The sequence below is a fragment of the Argiope bruennichi genome, chromosome X2 (genome assembly GCF_947563725.1).
Source record: "Argiope bruennichi chromosome X2, qqArgBrue1.1, whole genome shotgun sequence".
Taxonomy (NCBI): domain Eukaryota; kingdom Metazoa; phylum Arthropoda; class Arachnida; order Araneae; family Araneidae; genus Argiope; species Argiope bruennichi.
The window spans coordinates 28,499,978-28,521,695 of NC_079163.1; the positions used below are offsets into that span (position 1 = coordinate 28,499,978).

The window sequence follows — 21,718 nt, forward strand, 5'->3', positions numbered from 1 at the left end:
AACTTAAATAACTGATAATTCACTAACACCGCTTACTTTATTTAATCACATTGATGACAACATGTTTGTATTATATATTATCATATATTATTGCTAATTCCAGAAAATTGAAATGAATATATATATCATACGAAAACAGAAAAAATCTCTGGATTTCACTTATTTTCCACACACTTAACCACAGCTTAACTAAAATCTCACTGTAAAACTTTATTAATTCAAAACTGAAAAATACATTTTAATCGATGATCTACAAGAAATCGAGTGTAAGTGATGTAGTTAAAGTTTGATTGGCGATAAAAATCGGTATTTAAACTGTTATCATGTGTTTTAATATTGAAGTTATCATAATAGTTTAATTACGAAATATTAAATCAAGCAATTTACTAAATAACAGCTATTTATTCGAATTTTTAAAAAGCTTCATGATTTTATAGAATAATTCCCAATGTCACTGGCACACGAAAAAAAAAATCGGTATTAATTAGAAGTAATTCTAATTGAATTATTAACTATCTCACAAAAAACCGTCGCATACTACAATAAACATGAAATCTTCACATCACAGAAAATAAAAAAGTCGCCTTTTAATATCAATTTCAAATTATAGACTTCCTATTTGAATCGAGTATTTATTTAGTGTTTAAAGCTCTAGTATAAAAAAAAATATTTCGCAATATAAAGTATAATTCATGATGTGCGTGCATGTGCATGTGCATGTTTACTACCCATGTACTCACTTTTCAGTTCATCAATAAAACATTTCAGACATAATACATGATTTTTATATTTTTTTATGGGATTCTTTTGAATGCAATAATACATCGTTCCACTTCAGTGAATATCATTATAATATTTTAGTATTATTAGTCATTTCTAAAATTAGTTATAAAAATTTTAATAGAATTTCTAGTCTCTTTTCAATTATTATTTATTATTTCCGCCAACTTATGTGTTTTTATCCAAGATTCGTTATTCATATTCATATTCATAAATGCGTTTCTTGAATAAATCTTTATCTTGAAATGAAACTTGGAAGAATGATATTTAAGCTAACATTTATACAATGTAGAGTAAGGCGGGTAGAAAACAAAACATGATTTTTTAAAAATTAAATTCTTAAATCATTTTATATTTTAAAAAGGAACGTTTTTCTTGCTCGAAATACAGTATCCATATTTCTAAGTTTGATAGTTTTTTATACTCTCCTACTTAATAATTGTTGTCCCATTATTTAGTCTTATTATACTGAATCGGTGGAATTCTATTAATTTGTATAAATCTTTGAGCAAACATCGATACTTTTTTCAGTGAATTTTATCCATGAAATCGTCGGATTTGTCTACTAAAAATGTAGGACCACTCTGATATCATCCTATATCACTTGAATGATTACATCCGTTTCCCCAAAAAAGGAATTATTCATATTAGAGTATTAGTTCCTTAACGATTCTTTATTTGAAATTAAAAGGATAAAATCCTATAGATTCTCCCGAACAGTGGAACAGTGGATCTGCGCAGGGGAAATACTGTCTAATTACTAGCAGAAGGCTAAGATTAAAAAACAAATAGAGTTTTATTTCACCCTTAATCAGCGAAAATCCGACTGTTAGTCTTAGAAAAGCCTAGTCCGAACTAATGTTGCATATATTCTATTCTACAGAAAACTATTGCATATATGTTACTCAGAATTAAAGAGAAATCGTTTAAGTTACTGAAAACTATTGCATATTAGTTATTTTATTAAAATCTACTGAATATTATTTAAATACTGAAAATTCGTGACTCCTGTGTGTAAGCAGTAGTATGACGATTTAAAAGAATTCTAGACTTTTTAGTTGAAATAAAGATTCTTTCGGTGCTTTCAATGAGCAAAAAGTTTTAATTTGAGCATTTATCTTTAAAATTAAATAACTGTACCAATGGAACAAACTTTGGAGTAACAAAAAGTTTTATTTTTAGCTTTCATTTAAAAAATCAAAAAATTGTTCCAAGGAAATAAATCAGAAGAAGCAGAATGAATTCATATATTTAATTCTTAGCAAAAAAACGGCAGCTCTAAAATTGCTAAGATTACATTGTATTTGAAGATTTATATGAACTTGCATTTTCTACAACCGTTTTCATTTGAATTCTATAGAAAGTGCGGGAAAAAGGATTCATATTTTTAACATTTTGAGCGATAAAATTATTTTCCTCTATTAATAATTAACGCAGTGGCGTAGAAACTCTATATAGGGTCTGAAGTATAATATTTACACGTCTTTTTATATCTCATGGTGAGTAGAAACTAAACGTAAGTAAAAACATTGCTTTAGCAGCTCCCATTGGGATTGGTACCTGAGGCATGTATTTCTCCTATCTTCACCCCTCTTAAGACCATTGTACTAATAAGATTGAAAATTAGAATATAACTTCAGCATTTAACTGCGAATTTATCTCTAATTTCATAGAAACTTTAAAAAAAAGAAAATATTTTCGCTATTCTAATGGCATGCAATATGCATCATTAATTATGACGACCAAGATCTACTAACAGCATGAACTGTTACTCTCTTAAGAATAATAAATAAGAATTAATAAGATTGCATTAATAAGATTTGCATTAATTTTGCATTAATAAAATTTGAATTAATTTTGCATTAATAAGATTGCAAAATAAAATATTACTTCAGCATTTAATTGCAAATTTATTTTCAATTTCATAGAAACTTTTTTAAAAAAAGAAATGATTTTCGCTATTCTAATGGCATGCAATATGCATCATTAATTTGGAAAACAAAGATCTACTAGCAAAAAGAACTTTTATGTTATCTAACCTAGTTTTTTCTAATTAGAAAAGACAGAGACAAATAGTGGAGAGTGTTGAAAACCCGAAGTGGATCAAATTTTATTCCCTCAAGTCACGGACTGCTTCAAGTAAACAACACGAGATGTCGCTGTACCAACCTGTTGAGCGGTCAAATAACAATAAAAAAGAAAGAAACCTAATGGAAGGAGTTTAAGTAGCTTTCTGATAACTTTCTTCCTGTTTCAAGAGCAAGGATGAACTGGACTGTTTGCTGCCTTCCGCAGTGGACCAACTAATTTGAAGTACTCTAGGTAAGAGTTGAGTTACCTTTCTTATACTTATCCGCTAAAGAGGTTCTCAGCGGGTTTTCGTTTCAAGTTGGCTTTTTCTTGTCTGTTAAAAAATTAATAACAAAAGGTACTGTCTCCTTGATTGGAAACTTTTTATTCTTATTTAAAGTCACTGAATGCATTTGGTTAATTTAAAATCGTTGTTCAAAATATAAGGTTTTACAACTGAGATGCATTTCGCTGTTGATAAGTAAATCCTCATTTAATTCAATTAATTGTCAGATTAAAATACTTGTCATTGATTTTAATGTAAAGTTAAATGATAAAAGAATTTCTTTATTCCTGAAACGAAAGCTAGTATAGATGGTATAATAGTAAGGCAATAAATATAGCAGTTTTATGCATTAGGCCAATATTTATTATAATGAGCTGTGACTGAAAAATGTATATTTTTCTTCGATTTTTGTTTTTTAAAATTATATTACCGAAAATTATAGCTTGAACTCGTTTTTAATGATACCCATTTCTTCATGAATCTCATGGAAAAAAAATAAAATTGACGCCGAAATAAGAAAAGATGAAAGAGATTATTAGTGTGGATCCCTCCCTTAAAAAAAAAAAAACATCCTTTCAAAATCAATGCATTTGACCACTCTATTGCCATATCGAATTTAAAAATGACTATCTACATATTAATTTATTGCTTTGTTAAATAATTTTAATTTTACCCAAAATTCAGATAATAATTGTAATAAAACTCATTATGTAAAAACAATGAATATTTTTTAAAAAAAAATCTCCTTAAAAATAGAGAAAACATGAACCTTTATTTAAGAGAATATCAGTTGGAATTCTTCTGAACCAAATAATATACCCGAATAAACTAATGATAATATATGAAAGGCAGTTCAGATGGTATGGATTTTCAAATGCTAAATTCTAATAACGTGAGCTTTAGATGCGAACTCACGCTATAATTGATGAACCAATAACACGTTATTAAGGAAGGAATTGTTTGAAAAAAAGATTCACAAGAGAAATTGTTAAGGTTAAGAGGTTCTTTAAGAATCTCTTTTCAAATATTTTCATTTCAAACAGCATGTCATTGATTTTATTGAAATTTATAATGTTAATTTTTATGTTTTTGATTTTATTAGTGATTAATTAATTTTATTAGTAATTATTAGTGATAATTTTATTTTATTAGTGATTTAGTTAGTGATTAATTTAAAACACTAACTCATTTGTAAAATTTTTTTCACAGTATATTTCATTATAGAATGTCGTTAAATATTACCATCATTTCCTCTGAAAAAGTTGAAAGATCAGATTGAAATAAAAAATTGGAAAATCTGAAATGACCAAGTTTTTTAAAACATATTTTAAAGAATTCTTTGAAAAAAAAACATAAAGAGAACTTCAGTGCTATACAAATTTCTCCATATGTTTTTAAAGAATATCTTTACCCACATTTTTTAACTTAATAGTTTATGTTATCTGATCTCAATCAACTAAAAATTGGGAAATTAAATGGCGAATACTGTGGACTATAATTATTATTAGAAGTTTTTCCAAACAGAGTAACGGATTTTGTGCCACATTTTTCATTATAGTAAACTGATAAATTTATTAATTTTTACTTTTAAAAACAGAAAGTTAGCAATCTAAAGAATTTCATATCTATCAGGATAACAAAACTGTGTTTTCTTTAAAAGTGTTCCGATTTCTGGTCAGTTAAATTCATATACATAAATTTCAAATCAGTATGTACTATTATGAGATGTTTCTATTATTTTGTCTTTTTATCGTAAAAACAATAGCATTAATTAATGGTTAGAAATGTTTTAATCTTTTATAGATAAAGTAAATAATATTCATGAAATAATTATGAAAAAAACCCACATTTTTTTTTTAAATCAAAAGAATAGTATAGTTGTTGAGGGAATATTTCCTAACAAAATAATTTTAAAAAATGAAAAATAAAATTGCCAAATAAAAAATTATTATGCTCTAAATTCTTATGTAATTATTCAGTAAATTGATTTGTATTACACTTTTCTGGCTTATCAAGAGAATTAGTGCAAAACCATGACAGCAGATTAGGATCTATAAATAATATCAAGAAAATACACGATTTCAAAAGAAGATTTTGCAGTTTCTATGAAGTTAATGAACCGTTTAAACATCAAGAATAAAATTCTCATTTGGTTGATTTACTCCAGCTATAAATAATTTAAACGCCGATTATGAAACGTTATTTGCATATCTCACCATTAAATTTTCTGATTAAAAAAAGATATATATCGCCACTGTCATGTCAAAATGTCACATGTCAAATGTACCAAAATATTTTATTGATACAAAACACTTGTACAAGTTAACAACATTTGCTCTCAATTTTTTATATGTGACATGTGATTGTTTTATATTATCACAAATTGTCGTTGATTATTCCAGACGTTACAAAAAATTTTCGTTATGCTTTGCTGCATGTAAGATTTGACATTAGACATTTTGATACAACAGCAACGATATGTATTTTAAAATGAATTTCCTGGTTTACATTGATGGAAAAGAAAGCCATAATTTCATTGAAGTATTTAATAAAATAATATACAATTAATTTCTGTCAGCTTATGCTATAATTTCTACTAGATTAAAATCAATTATTCGAATCTTAATGCTTATAATGATGATATTCGATTTATTTTTTTATAGTCCTTCATTTTAAAAATTAATCGGTGTATTAAATGCATCGATTGGTAAAATTTTGTTTCAAAAAGTTAAGCTATTTGGGAAAATCTTAATAAGCTATAATTACATTATTTTAGAATTTTTCCAGTCGATTTATTATTTCTGCGTTGATGATATTTTTCAGGAAAATTTTAAATGCATTAGTCAGCGGAACATTCCAATTATAAAATATTCAGCAGATAGTATAGCAGAAATATTCAGCAGTGTCAAGAGACTGTACAAATACTATTTTAGTATTTTACAAATTCAACCGCATTTTCTGAACTTAAACCCTTGAGTCTAGCTAGGGAACGGTGGAAGGAGCTACAGACAAAATCAAGAAATAAAATAAATAAATAAAGTAAATGAAATAATAAATCATATAATTTTAAAATTTAGAAAGAATTAATGAATCTTAATTTTTTTTTTCTTTCTTTCCTTTACTAGGGTTTTTTTCCCTTCAAGATGATTCGCGATCATTTATCATATTGAAGAAATCCTATTCCAAAACAATGAAAAGTTAAAAAGAAGCATTATACAGAAATTAACTTTTAGAAAGTCAAAATCTACTTTGTTAGCTTTTCTGATATGATCTATAACTGCTTGCAAGTAAGGGAAAAAAAATCGGGATGTTTGAAAGACATTCAATCTAAAGTAAAAAAATATCAGATTTAGGGTAATTCGCTCCTACTGGAGGGTGGCATTGAAAATATGCAGTTTCATCCCCATATCAGTTTCCGGTATGATGGTTGGTTCTCGCTTCTCGGATGAAGGCTTAAAGATGTGAGGTCGAGTTATCACCATTCCCATCATGGATGCATTTCCCATGGAAGGGGTTGTGCGGTAACCGGTGACAGCCATTATCATGATGTTAGTCGTTCAGTTTTAAGCCAGATACCTAGGTGGTGCTAACTGAGGTTTTGTAACTGGATAATTTGGATCATTTAATTATATTTAGCGCATGGCGAAAAATGTGAAAAAGGACTTGAAATCCAGTTAATATTTTTTAACATAAATTATTTACTGAAAATCAAAATCAAAATTAAGTCATCCTTCTTTTGATGTTAGCTATTTATTGATACGTATGAAATTGGACAATTCAAATATAGAACATTTTTTTCAGCTCATGGTTGTTTTTCTAGGAGAAATGGAATCAAATAATAAGATTTTCTTGTCTAAATCGAGACGTCTGGTTTTCTTATATGAATTGAAAAATTTGGAAAGGAGATTTATTTTATTCTTATATATATTTAACTATTTTAACTAACATATTTTAAAATTAAAATCTAATTCATATCCTTGATCAGAACGATTTGATTATAAAAACATGAGATAATCAAGGACATATAATGTAAATTTGGAAGAAGAAATACGGAACAAAATTGCTATTCAGGAACAACAATCGAAATTCAGGAAGTCGGGTCACCTTAGATTTACTTGATTTATGTAAGATTTCCTTTTACAATGTTGATGTTTAAGATTAGTTTTGTGTTGTTAAAATCTAAGCATCACCTCATTAAGTACAATTTAAAATATCTTCGGAAACAAAAACAATCACACTCACCTCGAAATTCACTTCGAGGAGAATGTTGCAACCAAGACAGAAAAAAAAAAGCAGTTATCCTTGAAAAAGTAGGTATCCTATAAAAAATTGTGATAAAAATAAGTAATAAGAGAAAAAAAGGTGAGACTATCGAAAGACTGTTCTTTATCTTTGAAGAATGTAGGATTAATTAATATTTTTCGGAAAGTATAAGAAGAGACAACTTAATTTTTCAATTCATTCTATATTTAAATTCAATATTTGGAATTCGCAAGGATTTTTTTAAAATTATTTACTTCTGCTTCTGATTTCGTCTAAACTTTAACAAAATCAATGATTTAATTTACCTATTCTTAGTTTACAGAGATAACTCGCATCGTTTTCGTTGATTGTCTTCTTTACAATGTAGATTTTTGGTAGTTTTCTTTAGGTGGATCAACTCTAGAGGCATAAAAATTATTGAAAATCAGCATACGGTAATATTGTTAAATGATAACCATCAAGTTAATGTCGTTAATCATATCATTAAGGTAAATATCGTTAAACAAAATGTAAGGTTAATGTAAACCTTACATTGCATTGTGGTGAACCCGGACGTGATTGCTAAAAATACGGTACGTCTGTTTTTATTTGCAATAAGAATTAAGTAGTGAAATAAAAATGGAGATGTCCGTTAAGAAGCGAATACCTATTAGATCTAACTTTACGAAAACGTATAATGTTTTAATTGAAAGATTAAATGTCGATGAACCTAAGGAAAAAGAAATTAAATCACTTTTCGGCAATTTGGAACGAATTTATTCGGATTTGGCCAAATTAGATAATGAAATATGTAGTTTTCTTCTGGAAAATTCGGATACCGAAAAGTATGAAGATGAGTATATGAAAATCGAAGAATACAGCACAAAAATGATTGATGCGAAAGTAAATGTGGACATATAGATAGATAATAAAATGGAGTCAGATTAATAACGAGTGGATTATTTCACATTACGATCTCACATCTTTGAATCTTATTAGCGGAGAAACGACTGAATGAAATGAAATTCAGGTAGAGTCTCAACACTGTGGTTGAGACTCTACCTGAATCTGACTCTGCATAAAATATGCAGTTTCATCCCCATATCAGTTTCCGGTATGATGGTTGGTTCTCGCTTCCCGGATGAAGGCTTAAAGATGTGAGGTCGAGTTATCACCATTCCCATCATGGATGCATTTCCCATGGAAGGGGTTGTGCGGTAGCCGGTGACAGCCATTATTATGATAACAGTCGTTCAGTTTTAAGCCAGATACCTAGGTGGGGTTAACTGAGGTTTTGTAACTGGATAATTTGGATTATTTAATTATATTTAGCGCATGGCGAAAAATGGGAAAAAGAACTTGAAATCCAGTTAATATTTTTTAACATAAATTATTTACTGAAAATCAAAATCAAAATTAAGTCATCCTTCTTTTGATGTTAGCTATTTATTGATACGTATGAAATTGGACAATTCAAATATAGAACATTTTTTTCAGCTCATGATTGTTTTTCTAGGAGAAATGGAATCGAATAATAAGATTTTCTTGTCTAAATCTAGACGTCTGGTTTTCTTATATGAATTGAAAAATTTGGAAAGGAGATTTATTTTATTCTTATATATGTTTAACTATTTTAACTAACATATTTTAAAATTAAAATCTAATTGATATCTTTGATCAGAACGATTTGATTATAAAAACATGAGATAATCAAGGACATATAATGTAAATTTGGAAGAAGAAATACGGAACAAAATTGCTATTCAGGAACAACAATCGAAATTCAGGAAGTCGGGTCACCTTAGATTTACTTGATTTATGTAAGATTTCCTTTTACAATGTTGATGTTTAAGATTAGTTTTGTGTTGTTAAAAGCTGAGCATCACCTCATTAAGTACAATTTAAAATATCTTCGGAAACAAAAACAATCACACTCACCTCGCAATTCACTTCGAGGAGAATGTTGCAACCAAGACAGAAAAAAAAAGCAGTTATCCTTGAAAAAGTAGGTATCCTATAAAAAATTGTGATAAAAATAAGTAATAAGAGAAAAAAGGTGAGACTATCGAAAAACTGTTCTTTATCTTTGAAGAATGTAGGATTAATTAATATTTTTCGGAAAGTATAAGAAGAGACAACTTCCTTTTTTAATTCATTCTATATTTAAATTCAATATTTGGAATTCGCAAGGATTTTTTTAAAATTATTTACTACTGCTTCTGATTTCGTCTAAACTTTAACAAAATCAATGATTTAATTTACCTATTCTTAGTTTACAGAGATAACTCTCATCGTTTTCGTTGATTGTCTTCTCTACAATGTAGATTTTTGGTAGTTTTCTTTAGGTGGATCAACTCTAGAGGCATAAAAATTATTGAAAATCAGCATACGGTAATATTGTTAAATGATAACCATCAAGTTAATGTCGTTAATCATATCATTAAGGTAAATATCGTTAAACAAAATGTAAGGTTAATGTAAACACAAAACACATTTCTTGTTTTTCGAATTCCTTTTAAATTATGTGATGTAAATCTTTTGATTTATTTAATTATAATCAAAGATATAATTATATAATTGATTATAATCAAAGATATGTGCGTGCAACTTTAGAATGGATTTCACAGTTTTAAACTATGGTTAAATTACGAGGACGACTATTGCGCGTGTGCCTCCCCCCCCCATCCCCCACACACCATATCAAAGTGAAGACATTCGACTCGACCTACTTACATCATCTTTTTGATTTTGCTTTAAATTAAGACTTCTTAAATTTCGGAGTTCATTACAATGTAAGAGGCAGATCTTTTTAAAGCTCCCTTTAAGGTAAAGTTAAAAAAAAAAGTTAAATACATATTTCTTAAATTGTAAAAGGCATTCTTTAACAAATGATTCATTTTGTATATAGTAATAAACCCTTGTTTGCCTAAGAAATCCCTCTTAATATACAAGAAAGCAAACTAGGACATTTCTTTTATTTTTCTCTTATTTTCTCTTAATTTAGACAATGTAGATAATGACAACGACAACACTATATTTAGCCATTTGCGTAATTTTAAAACACTTGTTTTCCGCCTGTGAATATCAACATTAAATCCCCAAAAAAGTCACCTCATCAAGTCAAAAGTCAAGTATTTTCTCTAGCTTTTGGTTTATGATAATTGTATGTTTTTGTATTTTCCTCTTCTTATGCTGTCGATTGTAAAGCGTTGCGTGACATCGCATTTGTAATAAGTTTTAACCAAGAAAAAATATACTTAATGACAGATTCCTGAATGTATTTCATCCATGGATGTCGCAAGGAGTAATGATTTCTTTTGCATTTATTTTCTTATTCATTTTTTATATATTTTAATTTCGTAAATACACGCTGCGAATAATATATCTAAGAATCATTTATGGTATAATAGCATCCCATGCCAAAAATAAAATATAAATGAAACCCAGCTGGGTTTTCTGAACCGCAAATCAAGGTTTCATAAATCTTACATTTTATTATTGAAATAGTTTGTGGAATAAGGAATACTTAAACGAGTGAACACGAACCTATATAAAAGAATCTCTTGAGCTTGCAAAAAGACTTTTATTTCGTGTTCTTCAAGTTCAAATTCGTCGGAATAACTCTAGGTTCTTTTTGCTAATTTATAAACACTTTCCTGGTAGACTTCTCTATCAGTAATTACACAACGGGACGTAAGACAAATACTAGGAATACTTATTGCTACTAATTGCTTAACGAAATATTGATTTTAAATGAGTCTTATTGCTGCTAATTGCTTAACGAAATATTGATTTTAAATGAGCGATTTCCTTAATACATTGTCTGCTGCACTGTAACACTCAATTATTTTCATTTGGAATCAAGATGCTTTAACTTGAAAGAAACCAAGAGGTATGTAAGTCATATATGCTTTACTAAGCCGTGTTGTTGAAAATGCCGAGAATCAAATACAACTCATATTACCCAGTTATATAACGCAGTTACCGAGTTAATATAATTATTCAGAGATAATTTCTTCATATATAATTTCAAAAGTATTATATTTTTTAAATTATTTACAAATTTAAATGATTTACAAATTATTTTAAATTTAGGAATTCTCTACAAGGTATACAACTCTTATGTTCGATAGATTTCTCAGAATTTTCATCAGTTTTTTTTTACTTTAATTTTTTATTTATTTTACAACCTCGTAAATTCAGAACAATGTAAGTCCCAAATTCTACACTTAATGTACTTACTTAATCGTTAAAGAATTTTGAAGTTCCATAGCCAAAATATAAAATACCTAAAAATAGATCAAAGTAACTGAAACTTAGTATATGTAGCTCTTCTATCATTAAGAATCTGCGTTTGGTGCAGCATGGCCGCATATGGTTCTTGTGCTATTAAACGGAATAAATAAATTAACAATTCTTCATTGCAAAACAATGTACCAACTGAAATCGCTTTGTATTAAGAATTGTAGTAAATATTATTGCTCATAAATATTATTTGTATGCTAAAATTTAAAATTCCTCTGTTTGGTTAAACATTCTCTCATTTTGTGATTCTGTAAACATTTGTTCAGTAATAATGCCTTATAGTTGCACTCAAACTGGTTTTAAGAAATTTTAAATTATTTTCTTAGATTTGTCTCGTATTTTAAATTCTATGTAATTACCTTAAAATCTGTCAATAACATGGCTGTAACAGAATTTGTCTTATATTTAGGACTTTTAAAAAATCTAAAATTGATTATGTTAACAATACAGTTTTCTTTTAGTTAATTTGGATTATCTTCATTTGAAATTCAAACTATGATGATCAAAATTAAATTTACCTTCTTATGCAAAATGCACAGTTACATTTATGATCTTTCAAAATTAAATAAATTAAATTTATTAAAAAGCCTCTTTCAATCAGCAATGATTAATGGAAAAATTCATATACTGCTTATTAAAGTTTATTCGAATTGTAAAAATAAAAAAATTTTTAAAAATTATAAGCAGAGAATTGTTATTTATCACTAACTTGGATAGTTAAATAATTTTTTTAAATAAATTTTATTTACAGGATATTGTTTCTCGATTAACTCACAAATTCGCAGTTATTTAATACTAAAAGGAAGATACAGAAATCATAAAAAAATTGCTTAATGAAATAGTATTGCAATTTAGCTTTAAGTAATATTTCATTAATTCACAAGCTAAGCATTTATTGGATGTTTAAAAACTGTTTTTATTTAAATTTATTTAGATTCATTTCCCTTTTTCAAATAAATAAACGAGAATCTCATCTCCTTTTCAAAAAACCTTCTTAGTTTTAATGTAGTTAAATTAATGTATACAAAATAATAATGTTCTCTCTGCTTGTAACTTATATTGTGGGAAATACCTCTTAAACGCTTAAACTAACAATAAGAAAATTTGAAATATCTGTCGTATCAGTTTAAATTATTTTAAACACTTTTCCTTAACTTGATTTGTTTCATGTTTGTAAATATGGAACTTTTGCAACCGAAGTTTCACTCTTTTCTTGATAGGATAAAAAGTTTTTAGATTTGTATATTTTCGATGACACTACACTAATTTAATACTTTTAGAACTCATTTATTTTTAATCGATTAATTTAATTTAATTTCGATATTAGTAGGGGCCCTAGGCTTGAAATGCAGGGGGGTTGTGGGAATAGATTCCAAGATAATATTTATAATAACGAAACATAAATTAAAAATTAAAAAATGATTAATATAAAAGTAGCGCTTCTTCTTATTATATTAATAAAAATTCATCTTTAAAGACTGTTTTTAATTAAATATATTGATTATTAATGATTACATATGAATAGTTTTTAATCTTACCGACATATAAATTGTTAATTTAAATTATAAAAAATCACGAATTCACTTAGTTTAACAAGTTATTCGAAATGATCTGCTATAGGAAAGTATCCATTTTACATTTTATTTATCATTATTTATATTTTTGAACTTACTCTCAATTTTACCCCGTGGAATCAGGTCCGAAATGACGCTATATGACATTGTCAGCACGAGAGCAAACAGAAAAATGTTCTATTAATGAGATATAAAACAAAATTTTTTTCGTGTGTGTGTAAAATCGCGTTTCTTCACGAAAGATACCTATATAGATAAACTTAAAAAGCAAAAATATCAAATATAAATACATAAGTAAAAAAAATAAAGCGAAAAGCGGGACTCGAATCGATTACAAGCAACACACGTGTCATCCATGCTGTTCTAAACACTATACTGCACGACCCACACTTCGAAACCGAAGTTGAATACACTTATTCTAATAGCTACTTATAAATTTTTTAAAATATAAAACCTCGTTTTTTCAGTAAAGACACCTATACAGGTAAACTTAAAAAGAAAAACTTATGTATATATAAACATTGATCCAAATCGTTATAGTCGTTTTTGAGATAAACGAAATAAATTTATATATATACAAGAATTGGTCGTTTTAAGTTATAAGATTAATTTCTTTATGTTTTTCACTGTTATGAAATTTAACAATGTGGAAAGGAAAAACAGTTAACTGTATTTGATCCTTCACGATAATCCATAACAGATAATCCATAATAATCCATAACCGAAAACAAGTTGAGCATGAATTTTATATTGATTAATTTTATAGTTATTATCTTTCCAACTTTAATTTTAAAACAAGTGCTAGTTAGATTGAATATATACTTATTAATTTTAAGTTGATCTTTTCAAGACATGAAAGACATTATGGATGGTGTGCAGAGCAAAAAGCGAGTAGCTGTCATTGGCGGTGGCGTTTGTGGCATATGCAGTATAAAATGTCTCAAAGAAGAAGACGTAGAGCCGGTATGCTTCGAAAAGACTGGATTTTTTGGCGGAACATGGAGATATCATGAAGATGACGTGGTTGGTAAGTGAAATCAGCGATAAATACTTTTTATGATTAGTTACGCTTTTGTAAGCAATTCTACATTCGTTGGATACCTCTCTGAAATTTTATATCTAACTCTACCAAAAAAGTGCATTGTTTGATCAATGTCGAGTCATGTATAAACAGGTGAAAGTCTACAATCTTATTAAGGAAACAAAAAACGGGATCCGGTTAAAAGTGATTGTAGGTTAAAAAAAATTACGAAAGATGATGTTTTATTTAGCTCACACGTGAACTAGAAAGTGTTCAGTCATGAAAAAAAAATTAAAATGCAGAAAATTCCTGGACATTATTATCAAAATGAATGAAATAGATAAGAATTTAGGATTGATTAGTTTTTTAACATTCAGGTACAAATTATCAGTTATTGTTTCATTTATTGTTTATTAAATTACTCTGCAATATTATCTTTGCTATCTCACTAACTCTGATAAGATGTGAAAAAATTATTATTGATTTATTAAAACTTAATTTTTGTTGTGTCATGACCAAGATTCACACCAAAAACAGAACCAACATAATTCACTTAGATCATTCGCACTCGTGAAGCAATAAATCCAGCAGAATATTAAACCCTTTTTATTAGGCAAAAAATTAAGCTACTAAATTTTTGTTTCCTAAGCCAGATAAACAGAAAAATCCATATCAACTATGTTTCTCGTTTGTTTTCAGTGCATTTTATTTTCAAATAAATTTCACAGTCAAGTAAACAAACGTGTGAACATTCTTTTCTTTTTTCTGTAACACTTACTATATTCTTTCAGTTATTGTTGATCAGCGGATGAATGAAGGAAGGGGATATAAGCAATGGAGGTTGGTACAATCGAAATTTCTGGCAAAGAATGCATGCATCTCTTTAATAAATAATAGTGTTCAAACAAGGTATCATGTACCTCATGGCAGGAAATTGAGCTATTCATCTTTTTTTCCCTTTCAAAATAAATTTGTGTATTGTAGAATTCACAAAGATATCACTCTTCCTGGACACGAAATGACCAATATATTTGAATAATCGGGTCATCGCAAATAGTAACATTGTTACATGAGCCGTTTAAAAACACCCTTCACCGAACCATGCGTCAACCCCTCCCATAAGAGGTATGTCCAGTATCAAAGATGTGATTAACATAACCTCACCAGCAGTATTGCATCCTCCAGGAAAGCGAGAACCCGCTTCCTTATCCGACAACTTCTTATCTCCATATTTCAGGTACCCCTTGTTGGACTTCAATTTTAACTTTAACATCAAACCCCCGAGGGGGGCACCTCGAAATGAGGATGATATGCTTTCGGCATGGTGGTTGGATCTCGCCATCCTGGAGGGTACACAAATAGGTGGGGAATCTGGCTCCTCCCATCGATGACGGAACGCACTTCCTTCGGGGAGGGTTGTACCGTGGCCGGTGATGGCTCTTAGGACTCAACCACAGTTCCCGGCAGTGTTGCTGTTGCGGCGGTCCGGTCATTCAGTTTTATGGTTTAAATCCGTGTGCCTTCGTGGCGGGTCGGAGAGTCAGATGGCTGACTTAACTGTAACACCACTGCATCAAGAATTGGGAAGATCCCAAGTTAGAGGATCAGGACTATCCACCCCCCTTCATATTATCAAAATATTATGATACAATTCAAAACTTCTCTACATGAATCAGCATAACACTGCAAATAGAAATAAAAGTATTAATTTTCACATTAAAAAACAAATGCCTAGAAGAAGTTACGAAAAACATTTGGAGTTAGATTGATATTAAGAAAATAGTTACATTTAAGATTTCTAGAACATAGTAATTCCAACACCTTTTGCAGGGATACTTTGAAAAATAATTAAATGCATAGCCAGTCTACACACTTAAAATAATTGAAGCCTCACATTTTCCATCTGTACCTAAAAATTATAAAATAAAAAAAATGTGTTGTATCATGAATGTTTTTCTAATTGTTTTAGCTGATGTTTGCATAAAATATTCTGCTAAAGGTCTCCATTCAAACTGAACGTCCTGCAGTAAAATTCGATTTCAATTTAGTATGTGGTTAGCACACAATAAGCATATTCTGCGTAAATAATTTATTCTTGATCTTCATATAATAATTCTTTTCTTTGACGATTTCAGGATTAGCCGCTGTCACTTCAGCTACTGTTGCTAACAACAGCAAAGAGATGTCGGCCATTAGCGATTTCCCACCACCAAAAGAAATCCCCAATTATCTTTCTCATAAAAAAGTCTACGAAATGGTTTGCGGATACGTTAACCAATTTGATATTCTACGGTATATGCACTTCAATCATGAGGTAATCAGCGTCAGGAAAGCTGAGGATTACGAAACATCTGGGAAGTGGACAGTAACCGTGAAAAATTTACTGACGAATAAAGTGATGACAGATACTTATGATGGCGCATTTATTTGCACTGGCCAATTTGGATACCCCAACATACCGAATTTTCCAGGGCAAGATAAATTCAAAGGGCGGATTCTTCATTCAAAACAATTGAGAACATTCGAAAGTTTTAAAAATGAACGAGTTGTTGTAGTTGGAGTTGGCTGCTCTGGAGTAGACGCTGCTACAGAAACAAGCAATTTTGCTGAGCAGGTATGAATATTTTTTATTAATTTTAATAATTTTATGAATCTAGTCTAAATTTTTTTAAATAATTTTAATTAAATTATTATATATATTATAATATTTTTTATTAATTAATTAATTTTATTAATTTTTATTAATAATTAATTAATTAATAATAATAAATATTTATTAATTTTTATTAATAATCCTTTTTTATTATTTTTTATTAATATATTATATTTTATCTGTACAATTTATTTGGGTTTAAAAGAAATGCACGCATTAGAGAATGAGTGCACTTACTTTATCTCTAATGGTAACATGTTTTCTCTAATAACGCCTATGACAAATTATTGGTCTGAAAAGTAGAGTTGGTAAAGGTAAGAAATGAATACGCCGGGATAAAAGTTATTGCTGAGCATAGAAAAACAGCACAAATTATTTACAACAAATTTTACTCAGGCGAATTCTTAGACAACAAAGTTATATGTAATTATTTCAGTAAAGAAATTATACATCAGTAATCTAGCCTACATTTTAGAAAGTCATTTAAAACTATGCATGAAATCAATTCACATATCTTGAAAGTGCTGAAGACCACCGCACTTGTCACTCAAAACGCCGTACAATGCAGAATTTAAAGGCTTTCTTGGATCATAGAAAATGCATTGGAAGAGGTATATGCAGGGATGCCATTGCAATCATGCTGTAGGCAATATATGTTTATGCATTTTACAATAAAAAAAGGTAAATTTTATCACTCATCACCAACGGTCGAAGTTAACATATAAGTCTGTTAAAACATTTCATTATCTTTTAAACATTTGAAAGATTTTCTATTCTACTATATCTTTGCAGTCAATATTTATATGTGGTAGAAAAGTGAGAATAGAAGTAGATTCTAATTGCAATACAGAGACGCATCTTTTTAAAACACCAAATATCTTTATAATGTAAGAAATCTTAACTATTTTTATTTTATTCATTATTATGACATTGAAGCCCGAGACAAATGATGATTTTTTTTTAAAAAAAAATCCGAGTAACCAAAGAGAAGTGCAATCATTAATTAATAATTCGTGAAATCGTTTCCTTCACTAAACCCTTTAAATTTTGAATCTTCTTTCACAGCTTTGAAACTCAACATGTTTATTTTTCGCCGTTGCAGCTAAATCCTTAACGAAAACGAATTTCTGGTAATAAAAAAGGTATATTTATAATTAGAAAAGCATATGTTAAACAATGCGTATTATTCAACTTTAATTGAAACAGATATATCTCAAAGGCATTTTTAAAAGCATTTCTGGAAAATGAATTGTTAGGAACTAAGAATTTTTATTTATCATGTGTTTATCCACTTTGAGATATTTAAACTTTTCATAGGAATTAGTAACCATAGTAAATAATAAACTTTAAAATTAACAACAAAATTTAAAGCCTGCTTATTGAGGTAAGTCAAAAGTTTTCTTTTTAATTCTTAGGGAATAATTTCGGTAACAGCTCGATTTATATTTGCTAAAAAATTGTTTATCAGAGTTTCTGAAGAAAAAGGAAGTATTACAGAAAGTTTGGGATTGAATGTCTTACAATAGGGAAATTTCTTAATCATCCCCATATGAATTATTGCTCAAAATGATGAAATCATACAAGTATCCCTTGCAGGAAGAAAACATAATACAAGAGAAGATAAATTTACTTAAATAAATAGCCAAGGAGTAAGAACGTCTGCAAACTTTTATTTCAGCAATAAAATCTACAACAAACGCTTAGTTTATCTCATAGGTTTAATTTTATACTACTTTATTCAGCTGACACACATTTGTAAAGAGAGAATGAATCATGTATGAAACAACGTCTGTGGCTTACGCGTAAACTAACATGAAACTGGCATCCAAATAATGTTTGAATGAAGAAACCGAAGCATATTGAAGTAAGGCATGCTTTTTAGCGCCGAATCTACAACTAAGAAAATTTTCTAGGGTTAAAGATAATTCTGGATGCTTCATTATCGAAAAGATAATTCTTCATAGCCAGCTGATGTAACCTTGTTGTCTAAGATACCTTTACGAAGTTTCCAAACTAATATTAGACGAAGGAAGTTTGAAGAAACCTCATGCAATGGAAATTGCAGTTTGCCTCCAAGAATGTACTTCAGTCGGGTTTTCTAGGACAATCATGCTTCATCATTAGGTAGTTATCTACTCTTCTTGTTACTCCAAAGGTATGTAAAGCTAACTATTATATACAGCCGTAAGTAAGTAATAAAAATACCGATGACTTCTTTAACATACGTAAATCCATCGATTTGAAAGAAAATTTACACCTCTTTTGTTTCAATTAAATTATATTATTCAGTTAAATTTTAAATCCGTTAAGATAGTTTAATCATGTTTTTACTCTCAGAGGTATGCAACCATTTTATATATTTTTGTATTCTTTTGGAAAATGCATGAAATTAGGAGATCATACAAAATGGGGGACGCTATATGAAATAAGCAGTTTTGTTTATTTAATCACATGCTTTCTATTTTAGGTGTATCTGAGCAGTCGCAATGGAGCATGGATCTTTCCTCGCCTAGGTCCTTATGGCCTTCCTTTTGATATGTGCTACCTCAGAAGGTGGTCTGACTTCATGTATCGTACGCTACCCCTTTCTTGGACCAGCTGGATGTTTCAGAGAAATCTGGAGCGATTGAAATTTAATCATGCTTTATACAGTTTGAAACCACCCAGTCATCTCTGGGCTCAAGATCCTGTTTTGACTGACATATTACCATCAAGGATAATATCAGGTCATGTAATTGTGAAGAACGATATTAAGACTTTCACTGAATCAGGAGTTATATTTGAAGGCGAAACAAAAGCAATAGAGGTCGACACTGTTATTATGGCCACAGGCTATGAATGGAAATTCCCTTTCCTTGAAGATGGGATAATAACGAAAGATGGAGATTGCTTAAACTTATATAAATGTATGTATCCAACTCAGTTGCCGCATGCAACTCTTGCCATTCTTGGATTCTTATTACCATTAGGACCAGGCTTTCCATTGGGTGAATCTCAATGCAGATGGGCATCTCTCCTTATTAGCGGTAAATGCAAACTTCCCAGTTCGAAGGATATGCTTGCCGAAGTCCAGAAAAAATATGAAGCTAACCTTAAGCGATATAAGAGATCTGACCGATTGACAACAAGAGTTGATTATATTGAATACATGGATGACATTACATCACAGTTCGGTGCAAAGCCAAATTTATTTAAGATGTTTTTCACAGACCCAAAGCTGTTTTGGGCTTTATGGTTGGGTCCTTCTTTGCCATACCAATATCGTTTGCAAGGACCTCATAAATGGGATGGAGCACGAGAAGCTATTTTGACATACAAAGAGAGAATGGAATATCCCCTTAGAAGGCAAGGTTATAGGAAAACCAAGAGGAAATTTCAAGGATTTCCAGTAAAAATTTTCATTGCTCTTATTGTATTTTGGTTCTGGATCTTCGTTCTCGCTGAAGTCGAAAATTTGTAAAGTAATTGATGGATTTCGATTCTGCCAAATTTCTTTGCAAGTACAAAGCTATAAAATGCAAAAGAAAACTGTAAAAATAGATAGCATTTGCACTGAACTTCAACTGAAGCATTATACAAATTTTTTTTTCTTTCCTTACATTTGTGTCACAACAAAACTATTTCTAACAACGTCGAAAAACCATTTTGAAGTAGTATAATTTAATAAATTTTATTGTTGATGATCAATTATTTTCATGCTGATAGATAAGCTGTAGTAAAAATTATTAATCGATTATTTATAACATTTTTTGAAGTATAATATCAAGAGAAAGAATTGTATTCAAATACTAAACTACACTGATATTACTTATTTTGAAATTATTTTGATAAATATATTTTGTTATTCAATCAGTTTTTTTCATGAATGTTAAAATGTAATAAATAAATTTTTCTTACTTTAAACTGTTTCATTTCATTTTAGATATTTGAACAATGAAGAAAAAAACTAGCGAAAGGTTTTAGCCTTTTAATAAATAGCAAGTGTAATATTTCCCATGCAATTTGTATTTAGATATTTTAAGACTAAATCATCACCATTTTTTAACCATCATCTACACATTATTCAAAAGAATTTGATAAATATATTTTCCCCATTTGCAAAATATAATAATGTTTTATTTTAAGATTTTAATGAATGTTTAAAATATGCTTCATCCCTCTGAAACTAAAGCGATTTCAGGTTAATATACTATAAGCGTTAGCTCAAAGTTTTGTTTTAAAAGTCATGTAGAAGTACGTGGAAGAAAACAATGCAAATATTATCTTCCAGGTTTGTATCTACCGAAAGCTAATCAGTGACTTAAAAAATTCGTAAAAAAAAAAAAAAAAAAAAAAAAAGGAACGAATGATTTTTAAAGCTGTGTCTGGTCAAGTTATTCTTCTTCTATACTATATTGAAATTACTTATTCTTTAAAAAAATTACAAAAACGAAAATCTTCTATGAAACGTAAAGAATCGTTTCTTTAAAAGAATGTGGACTTGAACAAATTACTGTTTCGTAATCGCGCATTCGAATTTCGATTCAATGTGCTGAGACATGCTATATTTCAAGAACCTTGCCTTTAGGATAATAAAACAATTATTAGATAACAGATTTGCTTCAGGCGTCATCGTCTTCAATTGTCATTGTAGAAAACGAGGTTTTTTAGTCAGCATTTCGAAATCTATTGATAACCTAAAACAGATGATCAGGAATGAAAAGCTGATGAAACCTTTCTCAGCAATTTTAAGTCAATTTGATAAATTTTTGTACAGAATGAAGTTTTTAATACTTCCTCAACAGGCT

At 29.0% G+C, this 21,718-nt stretch overlaps 1 protein-coding gene across 3 annotated transcripts; it reads left to right on the forward strand.

Moving 5' to 3' along the window:
- The first annotated feature begins 2,916 nt into the window (after positions 1-2,916).
- On the forward strand, positions 2,917-20,674 carry LOC129960961 (flavin-containing monooxygenase 5-like). 3 transcript variants are annotated; one of them, XM_056074739.1, is made up of 4 exons: positions 2,917-3,102; positions 14,094-14,284; positions 16,414-16,892; positions 19,399-20,674. In XM_056074739.1, exons 2-4 carry the CDS (start codon positions 14,110-14,112, stop codon positions 20,389-20,391), a joined length of 1,647 nt encoding a protein of 548 aa, XP_055930714.1. In that variant the 5' UTR covers positions 2,917-3,102; positions 14,094-14,109; the 3' UTR covers positions 20,392-20,674. The 3 variants fall into 3 exon arrangements, with proteins under 3 accessions (XP_055930714.1, XP_055930712.1, XP_055930713.1); XM_056074737.1 differs by having other exon boundaries at positions 2,918-3,102; positions 14,108-14,284; positions 19,399-20,673; XM_056074738.1 differs by lacking the exon at positions 2,917-3,102 and adding an exon at positions 11,131-11,270 and having other exon boundaries at positions 14,108-14,284.
- Positions 20,675-21,718: the final 1,044 nt, after the last annotated feature.

Coding starts and splice junctions, on each gene's coding strand:
- LOC129960961 (XM_056074739.1), top strand. CDS start 14,110: ATGAAAGACATTATGGATGGTGTGCAGAGCAAAAAGCGAGTAGCTGTC. Junction 14,285..16,413: donor TCATGAAGATGACGTGGTTG/GTAAGTGAAATC, acceptor TGACGATTTCAG/GATTAGCCGCTGTCACTTCA. Junction 16,893..19,398: donor CAAGCAATTTTGCTGAGCAG/GTATGAATATTT, acceptor TTTCTATTTTAG/GTGTATCTGAGCAGTCGCAA.